General features: G+C 32.8%; 1 protein-coding gene across 2 annotated transcripts in view; it reads left to right on the top strand.

Moving 5' to 3' along the window:
* Positions 1-15,487, top strand: part of LOC143067311 (bifunctional glutamate/proline--tRNA ligase-like) — a 56,166-nt gene extending 40,679 nt beyond the window's left edge. For both annotated transcript variants that reach the window (XM_076240462.1, XM_076240461.1), the window contains 6 exons: positions 4,643-4,798; positions 5,319-5,513; positions 5,953-6,126; positions 10,390-10,550; positions 11,165-11,308; positions 14,528-15,487. In XM_076240462.1, the coding sequence (XP_076096577.1) occupies positions 4,643-4,798; positions 5,319-5,513; positions 5,953-6,126; positions 10,390-10,550; positions 11,165-11,308; positions 14,528-14,684 (987 nt within the window). In that variant the 3' untranslated portion in view covers positions 14,685-15,487. The remainder of the gene's footprint in view (positions 1-4,642; positions 4,799-5,318; positions 5,514-5,952; positions 6,127-10,389; positions 10,551-11,164; positions 11,309-14,527) is intronic.
* Positions 15,488-15,716: the final 229 nt, after the last annotated feature.

The following is a 15,716-nucleotide window of genomic DNA, read 5'->3' as shown; positions in this document are numbered from 1 at the left end:
AGATGAATCGGTCAACCTGTTGTTGGGTTGCTGCCCCTGAATTGGTAATTTTGAGGAAATTTTTACCGTTTTTGGTTATTATCTTGAATATTATTATAGATAGAGATAAACTGTAAACAGCAATAATGTTCAGCAAAGTTAGATTTACAAATAAGTCAACATGACCGAAATGGTCAGTTGACCCCTTAAGGAGTTATTGCCCTTTATAGTCAATTTTTAACCATTTTTCGTTAATTAAAGTAATCTTTTACAAAAATCTTCTCCTCTGAAACTACTGGGCTAAATTAATCCAAACTTTGCCACAATCATCTTTAGGGTATCTAGTTTAAAAAATGTGTGGCATGACCTGGTCAACCAACCAAGATGGCCGCCACGGCTAAAAATAGAACAAAGGGGTAAAATGCAGTTTTTGGCTTATAACTCAAAAACCAAAGCATTTAGAGCAAATCTGACATGGGGTAAAAATGTTTATCAGGTCAAGATCTATCTGCCCTGAAATTTTCAGATGAATCGGTCAATCGGTTGTTGGGTTGCTGCCCCTGAATTGGTAATTTTGAGGAAATTTTTGCCGTTTTTGGTTATTATCTTGAATATTATTATAGATAGAGATAAACTGTAAACAGCAATAATGTTCAGCAAAATAAGATTTACAAATAAGTCAACATGACCGAAATGGTCAGTTGACCCCTTTAGGAGTTATTGCCCTTTATAGTCAATTTTTAACCATTTTTCGTAAATCTTAGTTATCTTTTACAAAAATCTTCTCCTCTGAAACTACTGGGCCAAATTAATTCAAACTTGGCCACAATCATCTTTGAGGTACCTTGTTTGAAAAATGTGTCCGATGACCTGGCCATCCAACCAAGATGGCCACCACGGCTAAAAATAGAACAGGGGTAAAATGTAGTTTTTTGCTTACAACTCTGAAACCCAAATCATTTAGAGGAAATCTGACAAGGAGTTAAATTGTTAATCAAGTCAATATATATCTGCCCTGAAATATTCAAATGAATTGGACAACTGGTTGTTGGGTTGCTGCCCTCCAATTGGTAATTTTTAAAGAAATTTTGCTGTTTTTGGTTATCTTGAATACTATTATAGATAGCGATAAACTGTAAACAGCAATAATGTTCATCAAAGTAAGATCTACAAATAAGTCCACATGACCTAAATGGTCAATTGACCCCTTAAGGAGTTATTGCCCTTTATAGTCAATTTTTAACAATTTTCATTAATTTGGTAAATTTATGTAAATTTTTACCAAATATTTTTCTCTGTTACTAATGGGCAAAGTTCATTATAGATATAATTGTAAGAAGCAAGAATGTTCAGTAAAGTAAGAACTTCAAACACATCACCATCACCAAAATACAATTTTGTCATGAATCCATTTGTGTCATTTGTTTAATATGCACATAGACCAAGGTGAGCGACACAGGCTCTTTAGAGCCTCTAGTTCGTAAATCTTAGTTATCTTTTAAAAAAATCTTCACCTCTGAAACAACTGGGCCAAATTAATCCAAACTTGGCCACAATCATCTTTGGGATATCTAGTTTAAAAAATGTGTGGCGTGACCCAGCCAACCAACCAAGATGGCCGCCATGGCTAAAAATAGAACATAGGGGTAAAATGCAGTTTTTGGCTTATAACTCAAAAACCAAAGCATTTAAAGCAAATCTGACATCTGGTTAAAGTGTTTATCAGGTCAAGATCTATCTGTCCTGAAATTTTCAGATGAATCAGACAACCTGTTGTTGGGTTGCTGCCCCTGAATTGGTAATTTTAAGGAAATTTTGCTGTTTTTGGTTATTATCTTGAATATTATTATAGATAGAGATAAACTGTAAACAGCAATTATGTTCAGCAAAGTAAGATTTACAAATAAGTCAGCATGACCAAAATGGTCAGTTGACCCCTGAAGGAGTTATTGCCCTTTATAGTCAATTTTTAACCATTTTTTTCGTAAATCTTAGTAATCTTTTACAAAAGTCTTCTTCTCTGAAACTACTGGGCCAAATTAAAGTAAACTAAACTTGGCCACAATCATCATTGGGGTAACTTGTTTAAAAAATGTGTGGCGTGACCTGGCCAATCAACCAAAATGGCTGCCATAGCTAATAATAGAACATAGGGGTAAAATGCAGTTTTTGGCTTATAACTCAAAAACCGAAGCATTAAGAGAAAATCTGACAGGGTTTAATTGTTTATTAGGTCAAGATCTATCTGCCCTGATGTTTTCACATGGATCGGACAACCCGTTGTTAGGTTACTGTCCTGAATTGGTAATTTTAAGGAAATTTTGCCGTTTTTTGTTATTATCTTGAATATTATTATAGATAGAGATAAACTGTATACAGCAATAATGTTCAGCAAAATAAGATCTACAAATAAGTTTTTCATGACCAAAATAGTCAATTGACCCCTTAAGGAGTTATTGCCCTTTACAGTTAATTTTTAACATTTTTCATAAATTTTTGTAAATTTTTTGAAAATATTTTCCACTGTAATTACTGGGCCAAGTTCATTATAGATAGAGATAATTGTAGCAACAAGAATGCTCAGTAAAGTAAGATCTACAAACACATCACTATCACCAAAACACAATTATGTCATGAATTTATCCGTGTCCATTGTTTAATATGCACAAGACCAAGGTGAGCGACACAGGCTCTTTAGAGCCTCTAGTTCATAAATCTAAGTAATCTTTTACGAAAATCTTCTCCTCTGAAACTAATGGGCCAAATTAATCCAAAGTTGGTCACAATCATCTTTGGGGTATCTAGTTTAAAAAATGTGTGGCCTGACCCGGTCAACCAACCAAGATGGCCGCCACGGCTAAAAAAAGAAGATAGGGGTAAAATGCAGTTTTTGGCTTATAACTCAAAAACCAAAACATTTAGAGGAAATCTGACAAGGAGTTAAATTGTTAATCAAGTCAATATATATCTGCCCTGAAATATTCAAATGAATTGGACAACTGGTTGTTGGGTTGCTGCCCTCCAATTGGTAATTTTTTAAGAAATTTTGCTGTTTTTATATGCCGGGGACGGGACGTATTATGGTATACCGTTGTCCGTCCGTCCGTCCGTCGTCCACACTTCGGACAATAACTCAAAAACACCTACACCAATTTCCATGAAACTTAAGTGAATTGTTTATATCTATTGACGTAAGCTCCCTTTCGGTTTTTTTTAATTTCAGATTTTAAGTTTTGGATTTATGGGGCTTTATTCATAAAAAAAGGGGGATTTTAACACTTTGGACAATAACTCTAAAAGGCTTTCACCAATGTCCATGAAACTTTGGTGAATTGTTTATATCTATTGATGTAAGCTCCCTTTCAATTTTTATAAATTTCAGATTTTAAGTTTTGGATTTATGGGGCTTTATTCATAAAAAAAAGGGTGATTTTTAACACTTCGGACAATAACTCAAAAAGGCTTTCACCAATGTCCATGAAACTTTGGTGAATTGTTTATATCTATTGATGTAAGCTCCCTTTCAATTTTTATAAATTTCAGATTTTAAGTTTTGGATTTATGGGGCTTTATTCATAAAAAAAGGGTGATTTTTAACACTTCGGACAATAACTCAAAAAGGCTTTCACCAATGTCCATGAAACTTTGGTGAATTGTTTATATCTATTGATGTAAGCTCCCTTTCAATTTTTATAAATTTCAGATTTTACATTTCCGTGTTATGAATTTTTATGCTTAAAAAAGGGGGGATTTTTCCAATTTTGGGACAATAACTAACACTTTCACAAAATTTTATGTATGGATGAAAAATTAAAGACAACAAACTTAGTTAAATTTGAAGTAGCCTTAATAGTGCCAATTTTTTTGTGCATTTTTATTTATTATTTGGGGGGGGGGGGGGTTATTTGACAGGGCTCACACTATTTCTAGTTGATCATATAAATTCATTTAAAGCATAAAAGACAAGTTAAAAGAGCAACGGGCGTATCATGCGCTAAAGCGCAGCCCTTTATTGGTTATTATCTTGAATACTATTATAGATAGCGATAAACTGTAAACAGCGATAATGTTCATCAAAGTAAGATCTACAAATAAGTCAACATGATCTAAATGGTCAATTGACCCCTCAAGGAGTTATTGCCCTTTATAGTCAATTTTTAACAATTTTCATTAATTTGGTAAATTTATGTAAATTTTTACCAAATATTTTTCTCTGTTACTAATGGGCAAAGTTCATTATAGATATAATTGTAAGAAGCAAAAACGTTCAGTAAAGTAAGAACTTCAAACACATCACCATCACCAAAATACAATTTTGTCATGAATCCATTTGTGTCCTTTGTTTAATATGCACATAGACCAAGGTGAGCGACACAGGCTCTTTTGAGCCTCTAGTTTCTTTAATTTCTCGATTATTTTTTCTTTAATTTCTCGATCATTTTGGCTGAATGCTGTTCAATTTTGTCAATGTTAAGCCCTCCTGTTCATAAGTATTAGGATAAATAACAAATAAATAAGTAGGATAGGTGATCAGAGGCTCATGGAGAAACAGTATTAGTTAATCTCTAATTAGAATTTAATTGAGAAAGAGGAATAGCTTCTTCTATCATTGTTGACAGATATTATCTAAATCTATCTAATTACCTGTTTTGTTTTTATTTAGGTATACACAATCTTAGAGCTTTATGCCAGAGTTTATGAAGATTTATTAGCTATACCAGTTGTCCGTGGAAAGAAAACAGAGAAAGAAAAGTTTGCTGGTGGAGATTATACAACAACAGTAGAGGGTTATATCTCTGCTAGTGGGAGAGCAATTCAGGTAGGTCAGTAAAACCTGCTAGCTTTGGAAAAATCATTAAGTTATGTGCCAAATAACAAAGAGATTTAAGAGGTAAAAGGATAAAATTTCAGTTTTCTCCCTTAGGAAGCTTAAGTATCCAACATATTTCTCATAGGCAATTATTATTGTATGACCATTCAAACATTACAATTTGTTTCTTTTTTCATGGACTTAACTCAATTTAGCAAAATATTTTCAACATTTTTATTAAAGCATAATGTTGAATTCAAGTGCAAACACAAATTCCCAGGACTTACACTCTTCATGAAGCAGCTAATAACCAAATTTAAAGATTTGTAAAAAGTTGTTAAATATATTTTCTATTAAACAGAACTGTGTAAAATGGGTTACATAAAGCATGTGAGGCATCATGTAATCTGCACGGAAGAAAATAGAATCATTTTCAACCTAATATATATAATAGTGTTGCTCTTTGACATTACTTGTTTGTACAATAACCAAAATAAAAATGCATTTTATTTTTGTATCATGATAACAGGGTGCTACATCACATCACTTAGGACAGAATTTCTCCAAAATGTTTGAGATCGTATTTGAGGACCCAGAAACACAAGAGAAACAATATGTCTACCAGAATTCGTGGGGATTGACCACACGTACAATTGGTGTAATGTGTATGGTACATGGAGATAACACAGGTCTAGTCCTACCACCAAGGGTTGCATGTGTTCAGGTGAGATATTATTTAAAATAAATAGCCTTACATTTAAAGTAAAGTGTGGATCCATTATTTGTATAGTTTTCACTATAAAATAGCTAAGATGTTTCATTGTTTGTCTTATAATTGTTAAAGCAAAACAAAAAATCAGAAAACTAGAACAGAGTGAAAAGAAATGAGAGAAATTTAACCAGAATTGATCATAGCTTGGTTTAGATGAAGTCTTTTTAACAGATTCATTAATCATTGATGTACAGTTGATACTGTATCTATCATGGAGATTGTTTTTTTTTTTCAAAAGTCACCATGCAAGAGAGGTTACCTTTCAATAGAGGTTCCCAAAAATTTCCCAAATCACCCATAGATAGGATCAAGGTAAATTGTTGTAGGTTTTACTGTATTTAGTTATTTTCTTTACATAAACTTTAAATGTGTTTTTTTTTCTTTCTAAAAGGTTATAATAGTACCATGTGGTATCACAGCTAACCTGTCTGTTGAAGACACAAAGGCTCTGATGGATAAATGTACCGAGTTCAAGGACTTGTTATTAAATGGTGGCATTAAATGTAGAGCTGACCTCCGTGACAACTATTCTCCAGGCTGGAAGTTTAATCATTGGGAATTAAAGGTAAACAATGCTAAACAATTGAAGTTATTACATAGCCAGATTATTTTGGAAGGAATATACAGTTGTTGTTTTTTGTTGTAGTCTGTGTTTCTGAAACAAATTCTTATATATATTCACTTTAGTGAATTGGAATGAAACTCATATTGGTGACAGATATCAATAAAGGGGGAGGAGTTGTAAGATTTTGGGATCAATAGGTCAAAGGTCAAGGTTGCTAATCAAGAAAAAGAAAAAAGACATTTATGGGCAAACTATTTGTTTTCTCATAACATGAGTTTTCTATGTTAGATAAAAGTCAAACATATGAAGATGAAAGGGAAAGCATCCTTTTTAGCTCACCTGGCCCGAAGGGCCAAGTGAGCTTTTCCCATCACTTGGCGTCCGTCGTCCGTCGTCCGTCGTCGTCGTCGTCGTCGTCGTCGTCCGTCGTCGTTAACTTTTACAAAAATCTTCTCCTCTGAAACTACTGGGCCAAATTAATCCAAACTTGGCCACAATCATCATTGGGGTATCTAGTTTAAAAAATGTGTGGCGTGACCCGGCCAACCAACCAAGATGGCCGCCATGGCTAAAAATAGAACATAGGGGTAAAATGCAGTTTTTAGCTTATAACTCAAAAACCAAAGCATTTAGAGCAAATCTGACATGGGGTAAAATTGTTTATCAGGTCAAGATCTTTCTGCCCTCAAATTTTCAGATGAATCGGACAACCCGTTGTTGGGTTGCTGCCCCTGAATTGGTAATTTTAGGGAATTTTTGCTGTTTTTGGTTATTATCTTGAATATTATTATAGATAGAGATAAACTGTAAACAGCAATAATGTTCAACAAAGTTAGCTTTACAAATAAGTCAACATGACCAAAATGGTCAGTTGACCCCTTTAGGAGTTATTGACCTTTATAGTCAATTTTTAACCATTTTTCGTAAATCTTAGAAATCTTTTACAAAAATCTTCTCCTCTGAAACTACTGGGCCAAATTAATCCAAACTTGGCCACAGTCATCTTTGGTGTATCTTGTTTAAAAAATGTGTGGCGTGACCCGGCCAACCAACCAAGATGGCCGCCATGGCTAACAATAGAACATAGGGGTAAATTGCAGTTTTTGGCTTATAACTCAAAAACCAAAGCATTTAGAGCAAATCTGACAAGGGTTAAAAGTGTTTATCAGGTCAAGATCTATCTGTCCTGAAATTTTCATATGAATCGGAGAACCTGTTGTTGGGTTGCTGCCCCTGAATTGGTATTTTTAAGGAAATTTGGCTGTTTTTGGTTATTATCTTGAATATTATTATAGATAGAGATAAACTGTAAACAGCAATAATGTTCAGCAAAGTAAGATTTACAAAAACGTCAATGCAAAGGAAATGGTCAGCTGACCCCTTTAGGAGTTATTGCCCTTTATAGTCAAATTTTAACCATTTTTTCGTAAATCTTAGTAATCTTTTACAAAAATCTTCTCCTCTGAAACTACTGGGGCAAATTAAACCAAACTTGGCCACAATCATCATTGGGGTATTTAGTTTAAAAAATGTGTGGCGTGACCCGGCCAACCAACCAAGATGGCCGCCATGGCTAAAAATAGAACATAGGGGTAAAATGCAGTTTTTGGCTTATAACTCAAAAACCAAAGCACTTAGAGCAAATCTGACGTGGGTAAAATTGTTAATCAGGTCAAGATCTTTCTGCCCTCAAATTTTCAGATGAATCCGACAACCCGTTGTTTGGTTGCTGCCCCTGAATTGGTAATTTTAGGGAATTTTTGCTGTTTTTGGTTATTATCTTGAATATTATTATAGATAGAGATAAACTGTAAACTGCAAAAATGTTCAGCAAAGTTAGATTTACAAATAAGTCAACATGACCAAAATAGCCAATTGACCCCTTAAGGAGTTATTGCCCTTTATAGTTAATTTTTAGCATTTTTCATAAATTTTTGTAAATTTTTAGAAAATATTTTCCACTGTAATTACTGGGCCAAGTTCATTATAGATAAAGATAATTGTAGCAACAAGAATGTTCAGTAAAGTAAGATCTACAAACACATCACCATCACCAAAGCACAATTATGTCATGAATTTATCTGTGTCCATTGTTTAATATGCACATAGACCAAGGTGAGCGACACAGGCTCTTGAGAGCCTCTAGTTATTTCAGCTAATAAGGCCAAACCTTTACACCACAGAGACTAAAGAGAAACTAGAAATATGAAAATAAAAGGTGCAATTTGTTGTTTCTGGGTAATCACTTGAGGTACACTTGTTGGATATTAATACAATGGTGGATATTAGACAATGGATTGGTATTAAGGCATATATTTTGAGGTCAAAGGTCAAGATCATTATTCCTAATATGACATGCTTTATTAGGGATCATCTGTTAGGGCACATAATTTTGCTTTTCCAACTGTCTTCTTTTTAGGCCAGGGCCAGGTGAGCTTTTCCCAATACTTTGCGTCCGGCGTCGTTGTTAACTTTTACAAAAATCTTCTCCTCTGAAACTGCTGGGCCAAATTAAACCAAACTTGTCCACAATCATCATTGGGGTATCTAGTTTAAAAAATGTGTGGCGTGACCCGGTCAACCAACCAAGATGGCCGCCACGGCTAAAAATAGAACATAGGGGTAAAATGCAGTTTTTGGCTTATAACTCAAAAACCAAAGCATTTAGAGCAAATCTGACAAGGGTAAAAATGTTTATCAGGTCAAGATCTATCTGCCCTGCAATTTTCAGATGAATCGGTCAATCGGTTGTTGGGTTGCTGCCCCTGAATTGGTAATTTTGAGGAAATTTTGCTGTTTTTGGTTATTATCTTGAATATTATTATAGATAGAGATAAACTGTAAACAGCAATAGTGTTCAGCAAAGTAAGATCTACAAATAAGTCAACATGACCGAAATGGTCAGTTGACCCGTTTAGGAGTTATTGCCCTTTATAGTCAAATTGTTTAACCATTTTTCGTAAATTAAAGTAATCTTTTACAAAAATCTTCTTCTCTGAAACTACTGGGCCAAATTAATCCAAACTTGGCCACAATCATCTTTGGGCCATGGGGTATCTAGTTTAAAAAATGTGTGGCGTGACCTGGTCAATCAACCAAGATGGCCGCCACGGCTAAAAATAGAACATAGGGGTAAAATGCAGTTTTTGGCTTATAACTCAAAAACCAAAGCATTTTTAGGAAATCTGACATGGGATAAAAATGTTTATCAGGTCAAGATCTATCTGCCCTGAAATTTTCAGTTGAATCGGTCAACCTGTTGTTGGGTTGCTGCCCCTGAATTGGTAATTTTGAGGAAATTTTGCTGTTTTTGGTTATTATCTTGAATATTATTATAGATAGAGATAAACTGTAAACATCAATAATGTTCAGCAAAGTTAGACTTACAAATAAGTCAACATGACCGAAATGGTCAGTTGACCCCTTTAGGAGTTATTGCCCTTTATAGTCAATTTTTTACCATTTTTCATAAATCTAAGTAATCTTTTACCAAAATTTCCACTGAAACTACTAGGCCACAATCATCTTTGGGGTATCTAGTTTGAAAAATGTGTCCGATGACCTGGCCATTCAACCAAGATGGCCACCACGGCTAAAAATAGAACATAGGGGTAAAATGCAGTTTTTGGCTTATAACTATGAAACCAAAGCATTTAGAGCAAATCTGACAAGAAGTAAAATTGTTAATCAAGTCAATATCTATCTGCCCTGAATTTTTCAGATGAATTGGACAACTGGTTGTTGGGTTGCTGCCCTCCAATTGGTAATTTTTAAAGAAATTTTGCCGTTTTTGGTTATCTTGAATACTATTATAGATAGCGATAAACTGTAAACAGCAATAATGTTCATCAAAGTAAGATCTACAAATAAGTCAACATGACCTAAATGGTCAATTGACACCTTAAGGAGTTATTGCCCTTTATAGTCAATTTTTAACAATTTTCATTAATTTGGTAAATTTATGTAAATTTTTACTAAATTTAGTTCTCTGTTACTAATGGGTAAAGTTCATTATAGATATAATTGTAAGAAGCAAAATCGTTCAGTAAAGTAAGAACTTCAAACACATCACCATCACCAAAATACAATTTTGTCATGAATCCATTTGTGTCCTTTGTTTAATATGCACATAGACCAAGGTGAGCGACACAGGCTCTTTAGAGCCTCTAGTTCAATGTATTGACCAAAGAACAAAATAAATAAATTTATACAAATTAATCTCATTTCATTCATGACCTTTTGTATATCATTGTAAATTGACAGGGAGTTCCAATCCGTCTAGAACTGGGTCCACGTGATATAAAGAACAACCAGTTTGTAACAGTGAGAAGAGACACTGGTGAAAAAGTAACCATGAAGAATGATAATGCAGTCAGTCAACTAAAGACATTGCTAGACAAAATACAAGAAAATCTGTATTCAAAGTAAGAATTTATACTCAATAACAAATAAGCTAGAAGTATGTGGAAAACATTGGAAGAAAAAAAATAAACATCAAATAACTGGATTCCACCAAAAATTCTAAAGGCAGAGGATATTACAAAAACAGAGAAGAGAAAAAAATTCTGAAACATTTAGTTCTTGAATATTAGAATAGAAATGGACAATTGTTAACAGTTTTTTACATCAATTTTACGAAAATATTTTAAACACATGTCTCAAATCTGAAGTTTCGATTTTAGCATATTGAATATGTATATTAGTTGAAATTTTCTCAAAAACCTTCCATTTTTTCATAAAATGATGTGAAATGATGGTTACTATAACAAATGAAAGCAAGATTTTTTTTTTACTATTAAATTCTCAAACTGATTCACAAATTATTTCTTACATACTATGTTGTCATAATTTTGTATTACAGTGATTTGATTTATATTAGTTTCTCTTCACCAATTGCAGTTCCTTTAAAATTCTAACCAAATGGCAATTAATTTTATCAGATTAAACTGTTCAACTGGTTAGATATTTTAACCAACTGCTGTAGAAATACCACAGTCACATCCTACAAATTAAATATGCCCTTCTTATTTATTTGCAGGGCAAAGGCAGATTTAGATGAACATTTAACAATAGCTCATGATTGGACTAATTTCTGTGATATGTTGGATAAGAAAAAGATTATACAAGCACCATTCTGTGGAGGCATTCCTTGTGAAGAAAAAATCAAGAAGGATAGTGCAAGGTATAATAAATACATGTTTATAGTAAAAAGATAAATGTATGCCCTCATGCCTGCATTAAGTGTTACCCTTGTGTCTGTCCATCTGTTCGCCTCATTTTAATTTCTGTACTCTAACTTCCTCATCCAAATTTTATGAAACACAATTCCATGAACAAAACTAGCAGACAGTGCTTGAGTTTATGCAGTGAGTCCATCCCCGTTCTAAAGTTATTCCGTTTTAAAACTTTTTAAAATTGCAAAGCTTGAGCAGGGTCATTTGTGGTCTCAGACACATTCTTTTTTTTATGCCTCCTAGGGAAGGGGGCATGAAGTTTTACCCTTGTTAGTCTGTACGGCCCAAAGTTGGTTTCTGTTCTTTAACTTCAGTTTGCCTTAACCAAATATTATGAAAACTTGTACACAATGCTTATTACCACAAAATACAGGTCATGTTTGAATTTTTGTGGTGTCACCGTTCTAGAGTTATGCCCCTTTACAAACAAAACAGTTGCTGAATATTTCATTTCCGCTCTCTTAAATTTTATGAAACTTATACCACAAAACTCAAACTAAGTACAAATTTGGGTAGGTCACTTTTACTGTTCTTCAGTTATGTCCCTTTATAACTTTATATGATATGCAAGCAGGGGCATCATCTGTATCCCATGGACAAATTCCCTTTTTTTTTTTTTTTAATTTTAATATCTTTTAGAATATCTGGTTGATATCATGGTTCTTTAAGGACCTTGGATTATGCTTGTAGAATAATATTTTAAAAGCAGTTTCGGAAAAAATACAACACAACTACTAAAAAAATAGTTTGAAAACAATATTATGTGAGGTAATTCAAGCAGTTAATGCAGATATCTACTACATAAAATAACTTAACAAAAAATATATCCTATTTCAGTAAAAGCAAACTAGAAGTACGTTTTGTAATACATTGTCATGTTTTGTATTTACAGCGATGTAGTTGTAGAAGAAGGGGCGCCTGCTATGGGGGCTAAAGGATTGTGTATAATCCTTTAAATCGACAAAGGATTTTTCGTTCCCTATTGTTTATTTTACATTTTTAGATGGTGATGTTCCTTTGGCATCTTAGGGTGTTTATATTTCACAACTTGTTCGTTATGCCCGAGTCTGTTGTGACGTTTTTGATTTTAACAAACGCAACCTATGTATTACAGTCGATTCCACTTAATTGCATACCGCTTAATAGCATAATTCGGTTAATTGCATAGCTTTCTCCTGCACAAAACCATTTCCCATTCATCTAATGTTAAATTGTCCGGTTATATGCATAGCTCTACAAGTGGCCTTTCGGTTTATTGCATAGAAAATTATTGCCGTCTAGATATGCTTAGTTAAAACTAACGAGATTTTTGACCGGAAACGGTCATTTGGTAAGTATATTTTTCTTGAATGCATCCTTATTTTCTTTATTATTTCATATTTACTTTTGTGTTATTGAAATAAAGTTTTAAAACAGTTTCTTTCGTATTTATATTATGGAATTTGATTTAAAAATAAACCTCGATGTCTACACAGGTAAAGTTTCCCATGTTCTATTTTAAGCCTCGAGGTCATAAAAATGTCAAACAGATAATTGTTGTAAAAACACTGACCATTCTACTTCAAAGGGTGTTAATAATTGATTGGATTTAAACAATTGTCCATAGATTACATTTGGGGTTAATTTTTAAAACATAAACTCCTGCTAATTATCGATCATAACCAATGTGAACTCTATTGGGCTTGGGGTGATCTGTTTTTTGTTAATATTATAGGGCATTTACATATGGTTAAAGAATTTTATACATCAATCATTTGTTTTTAATATTTTATGAAAAAAGCATTTACTTTTAATTATTATATTTTCTCACTTTCAACACTTGTGTCCAGCAATTAACCCGTACAGGGCCCCACCATTACTGCTTTGCATATACGAAACTAACAAGTTGTTACTTCAGTGCCCAACTGCATATCAACAGCAATTCATTACACATCTATTGTTAAAATTGTTATAAACTGTGAAGTATTGTTTAAAAGTTTATTTTAATCAAAGCCTAACAATGTACATATGGGTCATAGAAACAAATCTATTTTTAGAACAGTTTATTTTCGTATCCCAGGTAAAGGAAAGTCTGAATGCAAATAAACTAAAACTAAATGTGTTTATAATCTTTATTTAAAACAGGGATATCGTTACCATAAATTACTTAAAACCTTTACTAAATTTTTCCATAGATATAAAGATTTGGTTTTGAAGTTTGGTTGTACCTGTAGAAAACTTATTTCAAACGGGATAGCACATCCTTATTTTAATGGTAATGTTGTTTACCTTGCCCGGAAGTTTAAAAATGATCCATGCAAACTTGTCGCTCCTTTAAATAAACTTTTTCTAAAAGGTTACCTATACAACACTGTAATAAGATCATTGAATATTGTTTTTATTGGTATAAACATTGATTTTGTTATCAGTAAATTAAAAACCAACTAAATATTACTACATAGTCATGGATCTACAATCTGTCGAAACCTGTAACTTGGCATTGCACAAGGTCATGTTTTTCTCTGGCTGTTTATGATGTCTTTACACTAAATCCATTGGATATTGGATGTGTATGGATTGATAGTTTAGTCTTAGATGCATGATTTTTTTATTAGTTGTTAGTGGCTTTGAACTAGTTGTCAGATAACTGTGAGTACTCTCAGATCTGATCATTGTGTCTTTTTGTGTCGGGATGTATAAGTACCCGGCCACGTCCACTTGTATTTTTGTCAATCTGATGAGTTAAGCCTTTTTCAACTGATTTTTATAGTTCCTTCTTATGTTGTACTGTTATACCACTGTCCCAAGTTAGGGGGAGGGTTGGGATCCCGCTAACATATTTAACCCCGCCACATTATTTATGTATGTGCCTGTCCCAAGTCAGGAGCCTGTAATTCAGTGGTTGTCGTTTGTTTATGTGTTACATATTTGTTTTTCATTCATTTTTTTACATAAATAAGGCCGTTAGTTTTCTCGTTTGAATTGTTTTACATTGTCTTATCGGGGCCTTTTATAGCTCGACTATGCGGTATGGGTTTTGCTCATTGTTGAAGGCCGTACGGTGACCTATAGTTGTTAATGTCTGTTTCATTTTGGTCTTTTGTGGATAGTTGTCTCATTAGCAATCATACCACATCTTCTTTATTATATATACCATTGTAATACATTGTCATATTTTGTATTTACAGAGATGTAGTTGTAGAAGAAGGGGCACCTGCAATGGGAGCTAAAGGATTGTGTATACCATTCAAACAACCTCAGAAGTTACCATCAGGAGCCAAGTGTATACATCCAGATTGTAAAGACAAACCACAATTCTATACACTGTTTGGACGAAGTTATTAAAAACTTACAAGCTTATAGATATAAATACCTTATTCAATAGTGACTTCAATACACATTTTATATTTCATGTTTAGGTAATCACAAATATATAAAGAGTTCAAAATAGGCTAAGAAAAAAATGAAGTTTATATTTTGTTCTTTACTTTGAATATTGGATGTTTTACTGAGTACACAACTTTATACTCAAAGCAGATAATTAAAAGGAAATTTCTTGGAATGTACTTTGTACAAGATTATGAGAATATTTGATGCTTTGTTTATCTCAGCAGAATTGACAACTTAGGACAAATATACCTGTTTAGAGACTAAATCATCAATTATAATAATTAATTATAGTCAGAATAATTGATTAAACCATCGAGCTTGATTAGTGCTGTTAGATTTGTTTTTTAATGTATTTATTTATTAGAATGTTATGACTGGATATACTAGTATTCATTTATTGAAGATTATTATCTGTTACATTTACTTCAACTACCAAAGTGTCACAAGATCATGTATTTTAAGCAAAACTATATTTTTCATATAATTATACACTAAATATAGAAATTTCTCTTTGCTTTCTTAAAAAAACAGGGTTTTATTTTTATTTCCTAATACATATATGGAACTAGTAAGACATTGCTGTTACTTTATGAATAATCTACTTATGTTGACAACTACCAAAGAATTATGGTATTTATACTTAAAAAATTGATAGGAATGTTAAGGTAAAAAATCAACATTTTATGATTGATTCAGAGTTTATACTGAATAGATTGGAAATATAATATTGATATTGAATAAATACATCATCACATGCAGTTTTATGAGTTGATACTTACATTTTCATCTACTTATAAGATACTTTTTTCTTGAGGCAAATTTATCAATAACTGATGGATTTTTCTTAGAAGAAATTTAAAGGTGTCAGTAAATAAACTCAACAGAGAATAATAGCTATTGGATTTTTTCAATGGGACAGACTCTATGTGGCTTGCTTGATAGTTTTTCAGACATCATCTCTGCATTTTGGATTGGATCAAAACATTG

The sequence above is a fragment of the Mytilus galloprovincialis genome, chromosome 3, assembly GCF_965363235.1.
Source record: "Mytilus galloprovincialis chromosome 3, xbMytGall1.hap1.1, whole genome shotgun sequence".
Classification (NCBI taxonomy): Eukaryota; Metazoa; Mollusca; class Bivalvia; order Mytilida; family Mytilidae; genus Mytilus; species Mytilus galloprovincialis.
Note: the sequence above shows the minus strand (reverse complement) of the source record. Positions and strands in the feature narration are given on the sequence as shown.